The sequence below is a fragment of the Sphaeramia orbicularis genome, chromosome 13, assembly GCF_902148855.1.
Source record: "Sphaeramia orbicularis chromosome 13, fSphaOr1.1, whole genome shotgun sequence".
NCBI lineage: Eukaryota > Metazoa > Chordata > Actinopteri > Kurtiformes > Apogonidae > Sphaeramia > Sphaeramia orbicularis.
In genome coordinates, this window is record NC_043969.1 from 30,024,411 (window position 1) to 30,041,933 (window position 17,523).

Here is a 17,523-nt window from a genome sequence, read left to right on the forward strand (position 1 = left end):
CAGGCTGATGAGTCGGTTTGTCTGCAGAGAGGGGATCCTGAACTCCCCCAACTGTCTATGGAGGGAGACATTATGTTAGGAGGAATCTTTTCTTTTCACAGTAGCTGGAAAAACAGACAGAACACCTACATGCACAAACCACTACCACTGCAGTGCATAAGGTAAGTTTCACTATAGATAGATTCTTGAGGGTAAATATGATAATGAACAATAAGAAAATGTTAAAATGACAAATTATTTCTGTATAAATATGTGTATTATTAAATATGTGCACTTTCTTACTATCTGGTTGTAGTTTGAACTTCAGAGAGTTCCAGTTTGCTCAAGCCATGTTATTTGCAATAGAGGAGATTAATAACAGCACAGACCTACTGCCTGGAATAACTCTAGGGTATAAGATGTATGACTCCTGTGGCTCTATTGCTGTAGGAGTGAGGGTGGCACTGGCCTTAACTAATGGTAATGAAGCAGTATTTGCACCCTCTGAGACACCCTGTACTAGACCTGCACAAGTACAGGCCATTATGGGAGAGACGTCCTCCTCTCCTTGTATGGCCATATCTACCGTCATCGGACCCTTTCATATACCTATGGTGGGTAGGAATGATTAAAAGTACATTTAATTTGTTATATGTAGGTGTTATTCTACCTGGTAATATTGTGTACACAGAGTGAATGTTATTCACATATTTATTGCATAATATATGTCATTCTTCTTCCTAGATCAGCCACTTTGCCACCTGTGCTTGTCTTAGTGATAAAGTCAAATACCCATCATTCCTCAGAACAATACCCAGTGACTACTATCAAAGCAGAGCCCTGGCCCAGCTGGTCAAACACTTTGGCTGGACTTGGGTGGGAGCTGTTAGAACCAATGATGATTATGGAAATAATGGGATGGCTACATTTATAGAAGCTGCAGAGCAGCTGGGGATCTGTCTGGAGTATTCTGTAGCCTTATTTAGAACAGATCCACTAGAAAAATTACAAAAAATAATTAATATCATCAAGACTTCCACATCCAAAGTGATTGTTGCTTTTCTCTCCCACATGGATATGGATGTATTAATCCATCAACTGTCGTATCACAACATGACTGGATACCAGTGGGTAGGAAGTGAGAGCTGGATATTTGACTCACAGATTGCAGTTATGGACAAACATCACATTCTGGATGGAGCTATAGGTCTGTCCATCCCTGAAGCACATGTCAGTGGAATGAAAGAGTTCATTTTAGATGTGAAGCCACTCAATTTATCTGGTAAAAAGTTGTTTACAGAATTCTGGGAGACGTTATTCAGCTGTACATTCAAACAGAAAAAAATATTAGATTATAATCAGAAAGCATGTACAGGAGATGAAGATCTGAATGAAGTCCACAACAGTTTCACTGATATGTCACTCATGCCCATCTTTAACAATGTCTATAAAGGAGTGTATGCTGTGGCCCATGCACTGCATAATATACTTGACTGTAATAGAACGTGCAATAACAAGGTGCAATTAGATCCTTTTACGGTGAGTTCATGAATGAAGATGTGAGGTCTATTTCTTATTTTATTTATTTATTTTTTTGCATTTGATTTATTCTTTTTGTTTTAATCGAAGAACCACTAATGGTTTGGAAGTACAGTAACTGAATTGGATTCTATCGTTGCAGATTTTACAACACATAAAACAGATTAAGTTCAAAACTAAGGAAGGAGATGAGGTTTATTTTAATGAGAATGGAGACCCTGCAGCAAAGTATGAAATAATTAACTGGCAGCCCACACAAACTGGTATTGTGGACTTTGTCACAGTTGGTCTATATGATGCCTCTTTACCTGCAGACAGACAACTCAACCTAGAAAATATAACTTTAATTTGGGCACAAAACTCACTGCAGGTAAAGTACTATTTTGTCCCGTTAATGTAATATATATGTATTTTTTTCTATATATTTCACAAGAGTATAGAATTAACTAAATTAAATTGTTATTTATGTCAAAGTAGACATAATTATGTGTTACCTAATATATATCTATTTTCATCCAGGTTCCTCTGTCAGTTTGCAGTGAGAACTGTCCCCCAGGAACTCGTAAGGTTCTGCAGAAAGGAAAACCTGTCTGTTGCTACGACTGTATACGATGTGCAGAGGGAGAATTCAGTAACGTTACAGGTCAGAAATAACACATGATATGGTTATGTTAATATCAGATATATATTTTAAAAGTCATTATCTTAGTCTTAAATGTGTGACTAAGTTAGGTGATTCAACAAATAAAAAATATTTTAATAAAACACACAGTAGTGCAACAGTAAATGTTTCAACAAGGTCAGATCTCACAGTTAAAAAGGGGGATTTGGGATAAAAGGACTCAAAAAGTTCACTAATCTTGTATATGCTGTTTTATGCTATCCCCACCATGATTCAGCCTTTAGAAGTATGCCACATGAGTAAACGAATGGAAAATTTCACCCATATTTGCATCAGTGCACAATAAACTGTACTGCATGTTGCATCAACCATATTTTTGTCAATAGTTACTGACACCAAGTTATATTAAAGTTTTAGTTTTACAGTGTGAAGAGTAAGTTGTCTTCAAGCTCTCAATCATGTATTATCTTGTATTCACATAATGTGGTGTTGGTCTCAAATACTTAGAGGGCGACCAACACAGGACATGTTCATGTGACTGATTCTTTTACAGATTCTATCACCTGTGAACGATGCCCTTCTGAATTCTGGTCTAATGAGAAAAGAGATGCCTGTGTGAAGAAGGAGACTGAGTTTCTGTCTTATGAAGAAATTATGGGATGTCTGCTCACTGCAGCATCTTTATTTGGAACATGCATGACTTGTCTTGTGGCATGCATTTTCTTCAGATACAGGAAAACTCCTATTGTCAGGGCCAACAACGCTGAGCTGAGTTTCCTGCTGCTCTTCTCTTTAACCCTGTGTTTCCTGTGTTCTCTGACCTTCATCGGCCAACCATCTGAATGGTCCTGCATGCTCCGTCACACAGCTTTCGGCATCACCTTCGTCCTCTGCATCTCTTGTGTTCTTGGTAAAACTATAGTGGTGTTAATGGCCTTCAGGGCTACACTTCCAGGCAGTAATGTGATGAAATGGTTTGGGCCTGTTCAACAGAGACTCAGTGTTGTGGGATTTACTCTCATACAGGTGCTGATATGTATCCTCTGGTTAACCATTTCTCCCCCTTTTCCTTTTAAAAACTTTAAGGATTTCAAGGACAAAATCATCATCGAGTGTGCTCTGGGCTCTGCTATAGGCTTCTGGGCTGTACTCGGGTACATTGGACTTTTAGCTTTGTTATGTTTCGTTCTTGCTTTTCTGGCTCGGAAGCTGCCTGATAACTTCAATGAAGCCAAATTTATAACCTTCAGCATGTTGATATTCTGTGCAGTCTGGATCACTTTTATTCCAGCTTATGTCAGCTCTCCAGGGAAGTTCAGTGTTGCAGTGGAAATATTTGCTATTCTGGCCTCTAGTTTTGGACTTCTCATTTGTATTTTTATTCCAAAATGTTATATAATCTTATTAAAACCAGAAAAGAATACAAAAAAGAACATGATGGGGAAGGGGCAACCAAAAACATCATGATGTCTGTGGCATAATACACAGTTCAGGTGCAATTGTTGCTCAGTTACAGTAATGCAATGTACTTAATTATATTGTAAGAACAGGAAAAGAGTTTGACGATAAAGATGTAATTTTTAAGAAACATCCTAGTAATAAAAGATAGAGTTCACTTGGTCTTACCATTAAAATACTGTGTAAACATCAAGGTACAGTATATTAGTGCAATAATTTCCGTTTATTAGCCCATTAATCTGACACTTTTACATAAATTCAGATTATTGCTACTCAGATATATACATGTAATAAGTGAGTAGCTGCAGCCCTGTGATGAACTGGCGACACATCCAGGGTGTACCTCACCTTCGCCCATATGTAGCTGGGATAGACTCCAGCACCACTGCGACCTTCTCGAGCATAAATCGGTTCAGAAGATGAATGAATGAATGAACAAATGAAGTGATTAGCTGCTTATTACATGGGACATTTACAGTTTTAAATGGTGTTAAAGTCTCACAAACTGAAAGAAAACCAGCAGTGATAAAGTGTAATTCATATACAAATGAAACATAATGCCTAAACTACTGACGACACACCAAGCATAATCCAGACAGCATTTGATTCACTTATTTCTACCAGAGCACAAAGAAAAATTTCAGAAATATATGTTCTTCTAAAAGGCATCACCTACTGCTGTGTTAGACGCTTGGCAGTGATAGATAAGTAAGCAAGTAAGTAAGTAAATAAATAAATAAATAAATAAATAGCCATATTTTGTTAATTACAAGTATAGAGCTCAAAGGTTGAGATTGAGCTGTTGGCCCTCAGTTGGATCAATGTTTACTTGCATAAATGAACATTATGATTAAACAAGAAGCTATAAAATTCAAGGAATATATATGTCTGAATTATCTTGACAGTATTTCTATCAACACCAACGTTATAACAATTTTATCCACTAATTTTGTTGGACACAAATTTAAGATGTACTTATTGTAGCCATATATTTTTACTAAACATAGCATATCCCTTACTCCACATTTATTAATAATAATAATAATAATAATAATAATAATAATAATAATAATAATTAAAGCTGCAAGCAGCATTGGGCGGGACCTCGCACTCTGGCCGGGTTCCCCCTCCCATGCTGCCACCTGTTACCGGTCACACCTCCCTCCATCCATTCTTGTAATAGCAGTAATAGTAGTAATATTAATAGCAGTAGTAGTAGATGTAGTTGTAGTATAAATAGCAGTAGTTGTAGTAGTGTCACACACACGGTTGCTATGGACTCTGCAGTGTGTGTGTGTGTGTGTGTGTGTGTGTGTGTGTGTGTGTGAGAATGAGAGAGAGAATCAGTTCTAATCAGTTTTTATATTATCCAGGTTGGATCTGTAATAGTAGTAGTAGTAGTAGTAGTAGTAGTAGTAGTAGTAGTAATAGCAGTAGTCTCACACACATACACACACACAGACACACCTATACACACACACACACACACACACACAGTTGCTATGGACTCTACATGGTTGCTAGGGGAGCATAAACATGGCAGGTGCACCTGATCACCACTAACGACCTGTAGAGGAGACATGAACTCCAAAACCACCTGTCAAACAAACTGACGTCAATCCATATCCGTACGTCCTATCTGAAAAATTCTTGCACATCAGGCTTTTTGAAAGTGTATTGAACGTTTTAATATATAATATGATGAAACAAAGTCAGAACTGAATAAGCAGTGACTGTACGAAGGTGGAGTTAGTCAAACATGTGAGTGAGATAAATTTAACATGGGAGAGAATGAGAGAAAAATCATCAATTGTTGCGCTTGGAGGCCCGTAGATCAAAAACTAAACACTTTAAGATTAAAATGTGAACAGTATTTGAAAGAAAAGAGTTTTTTCCTACATTTTGATGTATAATTTGTTACTGAAACCCACAAATATGAGAGTTATGATGAGTTGTTTGTTGACTTTCTAACAAAAAAAGCCTCTCCACTCTGTTTGAGCAGGAAGATTTCAGCCAATCAGCTGTCAGCATGTGTGTGCACGAGCATGTTCATGTCACATGGCTCCTATAGATGACACATGTGAGTCAATTAAATACAGTTAATAGTGCAGGTCAGTCAGACACCACTTCTCACATAAATTGCTGTTAATCCAAAACCGTATATCGTATCTCAAAATTTTTGCACAGGAGACTTCTGCTGTGTTTTGTGAACATTTCAATATAAAATATGTGGGGGAAAAGTCCAAACTGAATTTTCAGTTTTAGACTTTGCAACTTTCAGGGCTTATAAAAAAAAAAAAAAAAAAAAATTAAGACAGTTATGAAAAAAGTGCAAGATCACTTTTTTGAGAAGGGTTCACTCTATCTTTTGGTGCTATTTAGAAGCCAATACACAAACGGTGTCATACGAGTTAGTTTTAGAAATGTTATCTTGAAAGGCATATTGCGAACTTCCTGTTGGAGTTAGCTCATAGGTGTCAGGGTTTGATTTGATGGGCTTGATGAGACAAAACTTTTGATGTTGGTTTCGTGTGTCTATGACATTCCTACTGGAAGTTTGTATGCGAGCATTTTATTTTGAAAGGCAAATTCTGAACTTCCTGTTGGAGTTAGGTCATGGGTATCAGTGTATGATTTGTTGGGCTTGATGAGACAAAAATTTTGGCGTTTGTTTCATGTTCCTACAACGTTCCTACTGGCCACTAAGGCCATTTTTGTGTATCTAGGGGGTGCTAGAGAGCTTATTTTGGCACCTATGGGGTAAATTTTTACATTTTATAAAATTTTTCACCGGACCTGACATACATGCCAAATTTGGTGAGTTTTTGAGTATGTTTAGGGGGTCAAATTCCAGTTTATTTTGTCTCGGTATACTAATAATAATAAAAACGAACGAAATACAATAGGGCCTTGCTTTCAAGGTTTCAGTTTCGGTCCCTTTCGGCTCGGTCCCTAATAATAATAATAATAATAATAATAATAAACTGTGGAATGACAAAGAGGGTCCCACCTAAGGATCAGAGGTCATGACCTAGCTGATACGAGGTCAGCATTTCTGTTATGTCATATGAGCCAGACCCAGATGTACTTTAAAAGTGATGTTTAATGTTTTATGATTTAATGTTGTACTTTATGAAGTGGTTCTTCAGACTTCTTCCAGTGTGCTTAAACTGTTGTAAACTAACTGCTGTGTTGTAAAGCGCTGTAATAGAATTTTTTTTTTTTTTCCAATTTTTCAAACTTCAGAAATGAATGAAATTAAAATGCAGACTTTCAGAATGTAAAATATAATATAACTGAAAAGATGATAAAGGTTGATTTCTTTCTAATTTTATTTTATATTACATGGTCCTTATTCCAGTTTGGGTACTTCCTACCAACTAATATGTCAGTGAACAAAGACTAAACAAAATGATCTTACTAATGCATGTGTGGCATTAAATGTATAAATAGTACATGCTCCGGCTGCTCAGTAAGGTTCATGTGATGCCTCCCAGTGGTTTAGAGGTCTTAGATAGTATGACGGCTGCACAAATGTGGCCAGTGCAGGGTTGGGCACTTCTGCACCTTCTCCTGGTGGTGTCTTTTTTACAGGCTGATGAGCTAGTTTGCAGACAAAGAGGTGATCCTGAAAACCCTCAACTGTCTAAGGATGGTGACATTGTGTTAGGAGCAATTTTAGCCTTTCACAACAACTGGGAAAACAGACTGGATACGCACAAGACCAAACCACTACCACTACAGTGCACTAGGTAAGTTACATGAAAACATATTAGGCCTAAGATATTATAAAATGAGACATAATTTGTGTTTTACAGCACATATTTTCTGCCACTATATAAACTTTAAAGTATATTAATAAATGTGAGTAGATTCTTTGAAATTAATATGATACAAACTAATAAGTAAATATTAAAATAAGACATTATTTCTGTGTTTAATTAACTATGTGCACTTTCTTACTATGTGGTTATAGTTTGAACTTCAGAGGGTTCCAGTATGCTCAAGCTATGCTGTTTGCTATAAAAGAGATTAATAACAGCACAGACCTACTGCCTGGAATCTCTCTGGGTTATAAAATGTATGATTCCTGTGCCTCCGTGGCCAGAGGAGTGAAGGTGGCACTGGCCTTAACTAATGGTAATGAAGAGGTATTTCTTATGTCTGAGACACCATGTACCAGACCAGCTCAAACACAGGCCATAATAGGAGACGTATACTCCTCTCTTTGCATGGCTATAGCTACTGTCATTGGACCCTTTTATATTCCTATGGTGGGTATGACTGACTCAAATTAAATACTATTCTAACTGCCCTGGTAATATAAACACTTCATATTTTATTATTGATCTTTGCTGTGAAATACATGTCATTCTTCTTCCTAGATCAGCCACTTTGCCACCTGTGCTTGTCTTAGTGATAAAGTCAAATACCCATCATTCCTCAGAACAATACCCAGTGACTACCATCAAAGCAGAGCCCTGGCCCAGCTGGTCAGATACTTTGGCTGGACTTGGGTGGGAGCTGTTAGAAACAATGATGATTATGGAAATAATGGCATGGCCACATTCATAGAAACTGCAGAACAGCTGGGGATCTGTCTGGAGTACTCTGTATCCATGTTTAGAACAGATCCACCAGAAAAAATAAAAAACATTGTTGACATAATCAGCCGTTCCACTTCCAAAGTGATTGTTGCTTTCCTTTCTGCCAAGGAAGTCCATGTACTAATAAGTAAAATGTCTGAGTACAACCTGACTGGATACCAGTGGGTCGGCACTGAGGCCTGGATATTTGATTCTAAAACGGCTGCTATGGACACACATCACATTCTGGATGGAGCTATAGGTCTGTCCATCCCTGAAGCACATGTCAGTGGCATGAAAGAGTTCATGCTGGATGTGAAGCCACTCAATTCTTCTGGAAATGAATTATTTACAGAACTCTGGGAGAAATTATTCAACTGTAAATTCAAACAAAATCATAATCAGAGAGTATGTACTGGAGATGAAGATATATCTGAAGTCCACAACAGTTTCACTGATATGTCACTCATGCCCATCTTCAACAATGTCTATAAAGGAGTGTATGCTGTGGCCCATGCGCTGCATAATATACTTGGCTGTAATAGAACATGTAATAAAAAAATACAGTTAGATCCATTCACGGTGAGTTCAACACTGAAGTCTCCAGTTACAGTCTTGTGAAAAGTTTAAAAAAAAAAAAAAAGAGGTTTTAGAAATCTTTGTTGGCTGTTTGAATGATAATTGTTTATGTTCTAGATTTTGCAACAGATAAAAAAAGTTCGGTTCAAAACTAAGGAAGGAGATGAGGTTTACTTTAATGAGAATGGAGACCCTGCAGCAAAGTATGAAATAATTAACTGGCAGCCCACACAAAATGGTATTGTGGATTTTGCCACAGTTGGGCTTTATGATGCTTCCTTACCTGCAGACAGACAGATGAAACTAAAAAACAAAACTCTAAGTTGGGCAAAAAACTCAGAATTGGTAAGCTGTTATAAACTCAGTTTAATTTCATCTCATTCAAGAAAGTTATTAAAAATAAATTGCAACAACAGCATATAGTATAATTAGGCAAAAAAGAAATACCAAAGGATTTTCTCTAATATAATTGTTTTATTCATCCAGGTTCCTTTGTCAGTTTGCAGTGAGAAGTGTCCCCCAGGAACTCGGAAGGTTCTCCAGAAAGGAAAGCCAGTCTGCTGTTATGACTGTATACGATGTGCAGAAGGAGAATTCAGCAACATTACAGGTCAGGAATAATAAGTACACAACATTTACATTAAACACCAGTTATAATAAACAAATATCAGTAAACAAAAAAACAAAATTGTAAATGTGATGAGTAGTGGCATTTTTGGATAAATCCATATGGTGAAACTTCACGTCTTCAAGGTCTTGGCTGTCTGTTATTTATTGGAAGTATAATGTGATATCTGCCTCAGATATGTATGGAACTCTGCAAAGAGATTTAATGTCAATCAATTTATTCACAGATTCTATCACCTGTGAACGATGCCCTCCTGAATTCTGGTCTAATGAGAAAAGAGATGCCTGTGTGAAGAAGGAGACTGAGTTTCTGTCTTATGAGGAAATTATGGGATGTCTGCTCACTGCAGCATCTTTATTTGGAACATGCATGACTTGTCTTGTGGCATGCATTTTCTTCAGATACAGGAAAACTCCTATTGTCAGGGCCAACAACGCTGAGCTGAGTTTCCTGCTGCTCTTCTCTTTAACCCTGTGTTTCCTCTGTTCTCTGACCTTCATCGGCCAACCATCTGAATGGTCCTGCATGCTCCGTCACACAGCTTTCGGCATCACCTTCGTCCTCTGCATCTCTTGTGTTCTTGGTAAAACTATAGTGGTGTTAATGGCCTTCAGGGCTACACTTCCAGGCAGTAATGTGATGAAATGGTTTGGGCCTGTTCAACAGAGACTCAGTGTTGTGGGATTTACTCTTATACAGGTGTTGATTTGTATCCTTTGGTTAGCCATTTCTCCACCTTTTCCTTTTAAAAATTTCAAGCAATTTAACAACAAAATCATCATTGAGTGTGCTCTGGGCTCTGCTATAGGCTTCTGGGCTGTACTCGGGTACATTGGACTTTTAGCTTTGTTATGTTTCGTTCTTGCTTTTCTGGCTCGGAAGCTGCCTGATAACTTCAATGAAGCCAAATTTATAACCTTCAGCATGTTGATATTCTGTGCAGTCTGGATCACTTTTATCCCAGCTTATGTCAGCTCTCCAGGGAAGTTCAGTGTTGCAGTGGAAATATTTGCTATTCTGGCCTCTAGTTTTGGACTTCTCATTTGTATTTTTGCTCCAAAATGTTACATAATCATACTGAAACCAGAGAAGAATACAAAAAAGAGCATGATGGGTAAGGGCGGCTCAAAATCATTATAATGACTGTTTACAGTAAAACATGATTAATGGTGGCATTTTGTTTCAAATGACATTTTAATACATGTATTTAGCACTGTTTAGCTGGATAATGTTAAATTTAAGGCAATAAGGATCCAAATACAAACAAAAACAATGGGGTATTTGTGTCTTTGTCAATGTCATGTGACAAAGATTTCTATTCTATTCTATTCTATTCTATTCTATTCTATTCTATTCTATTCTATTCTATTCTAAATGGATTGTGTTTGACTGATTTAAAATGTAATATTTAGTTGTATTTGCTAAACACTGATAAAACCTAAACAATTGAAATGTGTTAACTATTAAATGGGCATATGTCACATTGGGTTTCAGTAAATATTTTCATGGTTTTATGGTTTGACTTCTATGTGTCATTCCCTTGTGAATGAGCAGGTCATGTGAGGTTGATATTGACCCTTTGTATCAACAACACAGTTATCACATGACTAGGGGCACAACGCCATGGTGGACAGCAAAAGCGACACAGCAAACAAACAAAAGGAGCGATTGATGATTTTAAACGATGGCTAGCAGCACTGAAAATAATGTTTCGGAGTTGTCCTTTGAAGTGACTCAGCTTACAGTAGAGCACAAAGAACGCTATTTGGAGAAGCTAGTGATAGCAGGGCTAGCTACTGACCTATACCTTCTCCCTCCTGATATGTTTACAGATCTAGAAAAATTCACCAGTCTATCGGAGTTTAATGCACATGATCTGTACCAGTATGTTATAAATGGAGTGTCCCCATACACAGGTGCTGATCTAAAAGCATACAAACGTCTGGGTTAGGAGTGTAAGAAAATATTGGTTGCGCAATATATCATGATATTTTATTTCACAATACTGTATCGATATTAAAAAGTACTGTATCGATATTTTTAGGTATTTTTTGAGACGCAGATATGAGGGAGGTTCATTTTTGTTTTTCTTTTTTGTTTATATTTTGTTTATTATTATTTAACACTGTTTTATTAAATAAAGGTTAGTTGAAGCATCTTAAAAGCACTTTTTACTGTCTGAGAGTGGCAGATTTTAGTTCCTTTGTTGGGATTGCACAAAAATAATGTTCTGATGTTAGTTCTGAACTAATAGAATATGAACATTTGAACAGAATCTTAAACTGTAATGTCTGTAAAACATCATTTAAGTTGTAACAGAGTAATATTTTGTGATGTAGCATCAGATCCTGTTGTGATCAAATTAAAAAAAAAAAAGTATTTTGTGCGTATTTCTAGTGTAATTCAATTCTTCAAGGAAATAATCATTTTTAAAAAAGAAACAAACAAAAAATTGCCTTTTCAACAGTACCGTGATATATCGTATTGTGATCCTAGTGTTGTGATTTGTATCATATCACCAAATTCTTGCCAATACACAGCTCTAGTCTGGATGCTTACCAGTTCTTAGTCTCATTTTAGATTACCGATTAATCATCTTAGATTACCGAGTCGCAGTGCTGCACTCACAGCAGAGGAATCTATTTCATAATGGCAAAGGTAAGATAGAGCTAATGTTAGCTTGCTAGCTGTGTATGTTTTTAACATGTTTCCCCCAGCATGCCATCAAAACTCAAATAGACTGTAAGCAAAAGCAGCTCTAAGTACCTTGTAAAAAAAACATTTGCTGCAGATCCCTTGAGTATTTAGGGGGTTGCCAGTCCTTGCAATTAATAGCAGCTATCCATCTAAGTCTTCTTTCTGCTTCAAACGGTATTCTGTAGAACGCTATATTCCGTTTACAGCATTGCCTGTTGGCTCAGTGCACGGCACAGCAGGATATCACCATCTTCCACCACGAGAGAAGGAAAAAACAAACAAAAACGAAAATGTTCAGATCAAATTTGATATTCGCCGGTTTGCCATCCGGTGTGCCATCATGGCGCTCATTTGCAGCGCTAACGGAACATGACGTAACGGGCAAAGGGTCAATAAGTACCATGCCAAGATTATCTCAGTGGGACCTGTAAGTGGGTGGGATATATTAGGCAGCAAGTTATGGGATGCTGTTTATAAAGTGGCTTATACTAAAAATAACATCAGCATTTTGTCACATTTAGCTTCAAACCATATTAAAAACAAGTGTGAATTTTTTCAGGTCACCTTTTAGGACATTGACAAAATATTTGTCATCTTAGAAATAAATGAAACTAGTGCGTTAACCCATGGGGATCCATGGGTTCTAGATGTGATAGTTTTTATGCAGTTGTGTATTCGTGTATGCTGTACTGCATTTGTCCAGCTGTCAACGCCAAAGTGTTCTGGGTATAGCAACGTGATTGTAAGGCTAGTGTATTCCAAAATTAACAATATCTCCCAAAATATTGGTACTATCAACTTGCCATTTTCGCCAGTCTGTTCCTTGACCAAAAATACATAACTATGCCACAACTGCAGCAGTCAACTCATTACAGATTTTGTGTGAGTTCCCAGACACACACACATGCACACACACACACAAAGAGGCCACTCGGCTTTTATAATATAGATAGTTAAATGTAAATATTAATTGTCACACGTAAACGTTAAATATTATATCTAAATGTTATATGTTAAATCTAAATGTTAAATGTGTTGAAAAATGTTCAAATACTTTATAAAGACTTGGGGTCACATATTGCTGCAAAATATCACCTATCCCTTATTGCAAATTTAATGTAACAGATTATTAATGTTTTAGGAATAATAGGGCACTTCTAGTGCAGTTAACTGAAATAACTGAAAAACAAAAACAAAAACAAAACAAACAGTTGAATCAAATATATTTGTGTGAAAGTATAATTGTAAATGCATAAAGATTACATGCAAGTAGATATGGTCATCAGGTGTTTTTCCTGTTGTAGAACCTCCCTCCTGCTTTTCACATTACCTTGCACATTCAATATTATTTCTTTGCACGCTTCATGTAAGTATATAAATAGGAGTGCAACCTCTAAACTCTCATCATGGTGCCTGTGATGTCAGTCTTAGAGACTATGACGGCTGCACAAATGTGGCCAGAGCAGGGCTGGGCACTTCTGCACCTACTGCTGGTGATGTCTTTTTCACAGGGTGATGAGCTGCTCTGTAGGCATATAGGGGATCCTGAAACCCCCCAGCTGTCTAAGGATGGGGACATTGTGTTAGGAGGAATTTTTTCTTTTCATAGTAGATGGGAAACCAAACAAAACTCCTACTTACACAAGCCACTGCCACTGCAGTGTATCAGGTATGTTGAACTGTGGATTGCTAATTATTTTGACTCTGATGAAAATGAAAAACACATGAAAGTGGCAAATTGTTTCTGTTTGTGTATTTAACTAACAATGCACACATTCTATGAATATTATAATGGAGTTTTGTTGTTTTTTGTACTGGTTTTAGTTTGAACATCAGAGAGTTCCAGTTTGCTCAGGCCATGTTATTTACTATAGAGGAGATTAATAACAGCACAGACCTACTGCCTGGAATAACTCTGGGTTATAGAATGTATGATACCTGTAGTTCTCCTGCCAGAGGAGTGAAAGTGACGCTGGCTTTGGCTAATGGTAATGAAGAGGTATTTGCACCCTCTGAAGCTCCATGTACCAGACCTGCCCAAGTACAGGCCATTATGGGAGAGACATCCTCTTCTCCATGCAGGGCTATAGCTACTGTCACTGGACCTATTTATTTTCCTATGGTGAGTAAGGTTGTATGTAATATTCAATACAGTTGTCAATTTAAAAACACATTTAAATATTACATTTTGCTGATATTATCTGTGTTTCTGAAATGTTCGATGTACAACTAGTGAATATTGTGTTATTAACTTTATAATTCCTGTTCCTAGATCAGCCACTTTGCCACCTGTGCTTGTCTTAGTGATAAAGTCAAATACCCATCATTCCTCAGAACAATACCCAGTGACTACTATCAAAGCAGAGCCCTGGCCCAGCTGGTCAAGCACTTTGGCTGGACTTGGGTGGGAGCTGTAAGAACCAATGATGATTATGGAAATAATGGAATGGCCATCTTTATAGAAGCTGCAGAACAGCTGGGGATCTGTCTGGAGTATTCTATATATATGTTTAGAACAGATCCACCAGAAAAAATACAGAAAGTTGTTAATGTTATTAAGGGTTCCACCTCCAAAGTGATTGTTGCTTTTCTCTCCCACATGGATATGGATGTATTAATCCATCAGCTGTCGTATCACAACATGACTGGATACCAGTGGGTAGGAAGTGAGAGCTGGATCTTTGATTCACAGATTGCAGTTATGGACACTCATCACATTCTGGATGGAGCTATAGGGGTGTCCATCCCTGAAGCACATGTCAGTGGAATGAAAGAGTTCATTTTAGATGTGAAGCCATTTATTTCTTCTGGTAGTAAATTATTTATTGAATTCTGGGAAACATTATTCAGCTGTAAATTTAACCAGAGCAATTTATCAGATGGTAACAAGAAAGAATGTACAGGAGATGAGGATCTGTTTGAAATACAGAACAGTTTCACTGATATGTCACTCATGCCCATCTTTAACAATGTCTATAAAGCAGTGTATGCTGTGGCCCATGCACTGCATAATATACTTGGCTGTAATGAAACATGTGATAACAAAACACCCTTAGATCCATTAACGGTGAGTTCAACACTGACATGATGAATTACAGTTTTGAAAAAAAAAAAAATGTTTTTGAAAAATCCCGATTCACTGTTTCAGTGATTAATATATGTGTTCTAGATTTTACAACACATAAGAAAGATTCGGTTCAAAACTAAGGAAGGAGATGAGGTTTACTTTAATGAGAATGGAGACCCTGCAGCAAAGTATGAAATAATCAACTGGCAGCCCACACAAAATGGTATTGCGGACTTTGTCACAGTTGGTCTTTATGATGCTTCCTTACCTACAGAAAGACAACTGTATATAGAAAAAAATAAAACTATCATTTGGACATGGAACTCACTGCAGGTAACTACTGTGTGGCCATAAATATTTTGTGGACTGTTTTTTTTTTTTTTAATTATGATTAGATTTTTATTTTTTTTTTCAAATGGAAAATAATTAATGTAGTTTTAATTTTCACAATAGCATAATCTATATTAACGTAAAACAAATTTCTATTACATGGTCCCTAATATATTTGCCTCATACACCCAGGTTCCTCTGTCAGTTTGCAGTGAGAAGTGTCCCCCAGGAACTCGTAAGGTTCTGCAGAAAGGAAAACCTGTTTGCTGTTATGACTGTATACAATGTGCAGAAGGAGAATTCAGCAACATTACAGGTCAGGATCTGTAAACGTATGTGAACATATGTAGTCACCAGGATTTTTTTTTTTTTTTTTTTTTACGCCAAATGACAATTTTTAGTTTCATTTGAAAACAATAGGAACCTTTCTTGAATCACTTGATCATCTTGACTGTGTAGAAATGTAATCAGATTTTTGTCTTATATATGTAGAATGGAAAAAGAAAAGCTGACACATATATGCAACAATCTGATTTATTCACAGATTCTGTAATATGTGAACAATGCCCTCCTGAATTCTGGTCTAATGAGAAAAGAGATGCCTGTGTGAAGAAGGAGACTGAGTTTCTGTCTTATGAGGAAATTATGGGATGTCTGCTCACTGCAGCATCTTTATTTGGAACATGCATGACTTGTCTTGTGGCATGCATTTTCTTCAGATACAGGAAAACTCCTATTGTCAGGGCCAACAACGCTGAGCTGAGTTTCCTGCTGCTCTTCTCTTTAACCCTGTGTTTCCTGTGTTCTCTGACCTTCATCGGCCAACCATCTGAATGGTCCTGCATGCTCCGTCACACAGCTTTCGGCATCACCTTCGTCCTCTGCATCTCTTGTGTTCTTGGTAAAACTATAGTGGTGTTAATGGCCTTCAGGGCTACACTTCCAGGCAGTAATGTGATGAAATGGTTTGGGCCTGTTCAACAGAGACTCAGTGTTGTGGGATTTACTCTCATACAGGTGTTGATATGTATCCTCTGGTTAACCATTTCTCCTCCTTATCCTTTTAAAAATTTCAAAGAGTTCAAGGACAAAATCATCATCGAGTGTGCTCTGGGCTCTGCTATAGGCTTCTGGGCTGTACTCGGGTACATTGGACTTTTAGCTTTGTTATGTTTCGTTCTTGCTTTTCTGGCTCGGAAGCTGCCTGATAACTTCAATGAAGCCAAATTTATAACCTTCAGCATGTTGATATTCTGTGCAGTCTGGATCACTTTTATTCCAGCTTATGTCAGCTCTCCAGGGAAGTTCAGTGTTGCAGTGGAAATATTTGCTATTCTGGCCTCTAGTTTTGGACTACTTATTTGTATTTTTGTCCCAAAATGTTACATAATTCTATTAAAACCAGAGAAGAATACAAAAAAGAACATGATGGCCAAAGGAGCACAAAAACCTTAAGACAATAAAATTTTAGTGCCATTTTAACTTTCTGCGGATTACCATGTTTATGTATGTGTTCACAATCACACACCGCACAGCATTATGTATAAATGTATCAGCTTTGTTTGTTTGTTTTCTTAGTAAACTGTTCTCATTTATTGCTTCATGTGATGGATTGGTCTTCATGGTAATCATGTTAGGTAAAAGGTCAAGGTAAAAAAAAAAAAAAATACTCAAATGTCACTTGGTTATTATAGGCACCACGCTGAAAAAAAGACATGTCTTAAACTCATCTGATTTGATTAAAATTTACCATGTATACACTATGAGACAAAAAGGATTTGCTCTTGAAAAGTCGGAAGTCAAGTAAACAGTAAACATTCTCCTGAAATTATTTATTCATATAAGGTTTTGTTCACAAATTTCTTTCTAATTTATGTCATGTATCTTTAGATCATTGTCTTCCAGATAATCTGAAAATAGTAATAAAATGCATGAAAGGAAATTGCTTTGAGCCATTATTTGAAGCCAGTGTCATTGCTGCCTCTGCTGAGGACTGCACTCTCTTATAGCTTTTGAGTCATTATATAATTTAACTGAG

At 37.0% G+C, this 17,523-nt stretch overlaps 2 protein-coding genes across 2 annotated transcripts; both read left to right on the top strand.

Moving 5' to 3' along the window:
- The first annotated feature begins 114 nt into the window (after positions 1-114).
- LOC115431827 (extracellular calcium-sensing receptor-like) lies at positions 115-3,607 on the top strand. Its single transcript, XM_030152479.1, has 6 exons — positions 115-161; positions 296-593; positions 724-1,518; positions 1,661-1,888; positions 2,038-2,161; positions 2,694-3,607. The coding sequence occupies exons 1-6, from the start codon at positions 130-132 to the stop codon at positions 3,605-3,607; spliced, it is 2,391 nt and encodes a 796-aa protein (XP_030008339.1). The 5' UTR covers positions 115-129.
- Positions 3,608-6,403: 2,796 nt separating this feature from the next.
- Positions 6,404-16,940, top strand: LOC115431098 (vomeronasal type-2 receptor 1-like). The gene is made up of 10 exons (XM_030151348.1): positions 6,404-6,415; positions 7,193-7,350; positions 7,575-7,872; positions 7,984-8,499; positions 9,250-9,373; positions 9,618-9,811; positions 14,361-15,155; positions 15,258-15,488; positions 15,678-15,801; positions 16,030-16,940. The coding sequence occupies exons 1-10, from the start codon at positions 6,404-6,406 to the stop codon at positions 16,938-16,940; spliced, it is 3,363 nt and encodes a 1,120-aa protein (XP_030007208.1).
- Positions 16,941-17,523: the final 583 nt, after the last annotated feature.

Coding starts and splice junctions, on each gene's coding strand:
- LOC115431827 (XM_030152479.1), top strand. CDS start 130: ATGCACAAACCACTACCACTGCAGTGCATAAG. Junction 594..723: donor GACCCTTTCATATACCTATG/GTGGGTAGGAAT, acceptor TCTTCTTCCTAG/ATCAGCCACTTTGCCACCTG. Junction 1,889..2,037: donor GGGCACAAAACTCACTGCAG/GTAAAGTACTAT, acceptor ATTTTCATCCAG/GTTCCTCTGTCAGTTTGCAG.
- LOC115431098 (XM_030151348.1), top strand. Junction 7,351..7,574: donor CTACCACTACAGTGCACTAG/GTAAGTTACATG, acceptor ATGTGGTTATAG/TTTGAACTTCAGAGGGTTCC. Junction 7,873..7,983: donor GACCCTTTTATATTCCTATG/GTGGGTATGACT, acceptor TCTTCTTCCTAG/ATCAGCCACTTTGCCACCTG.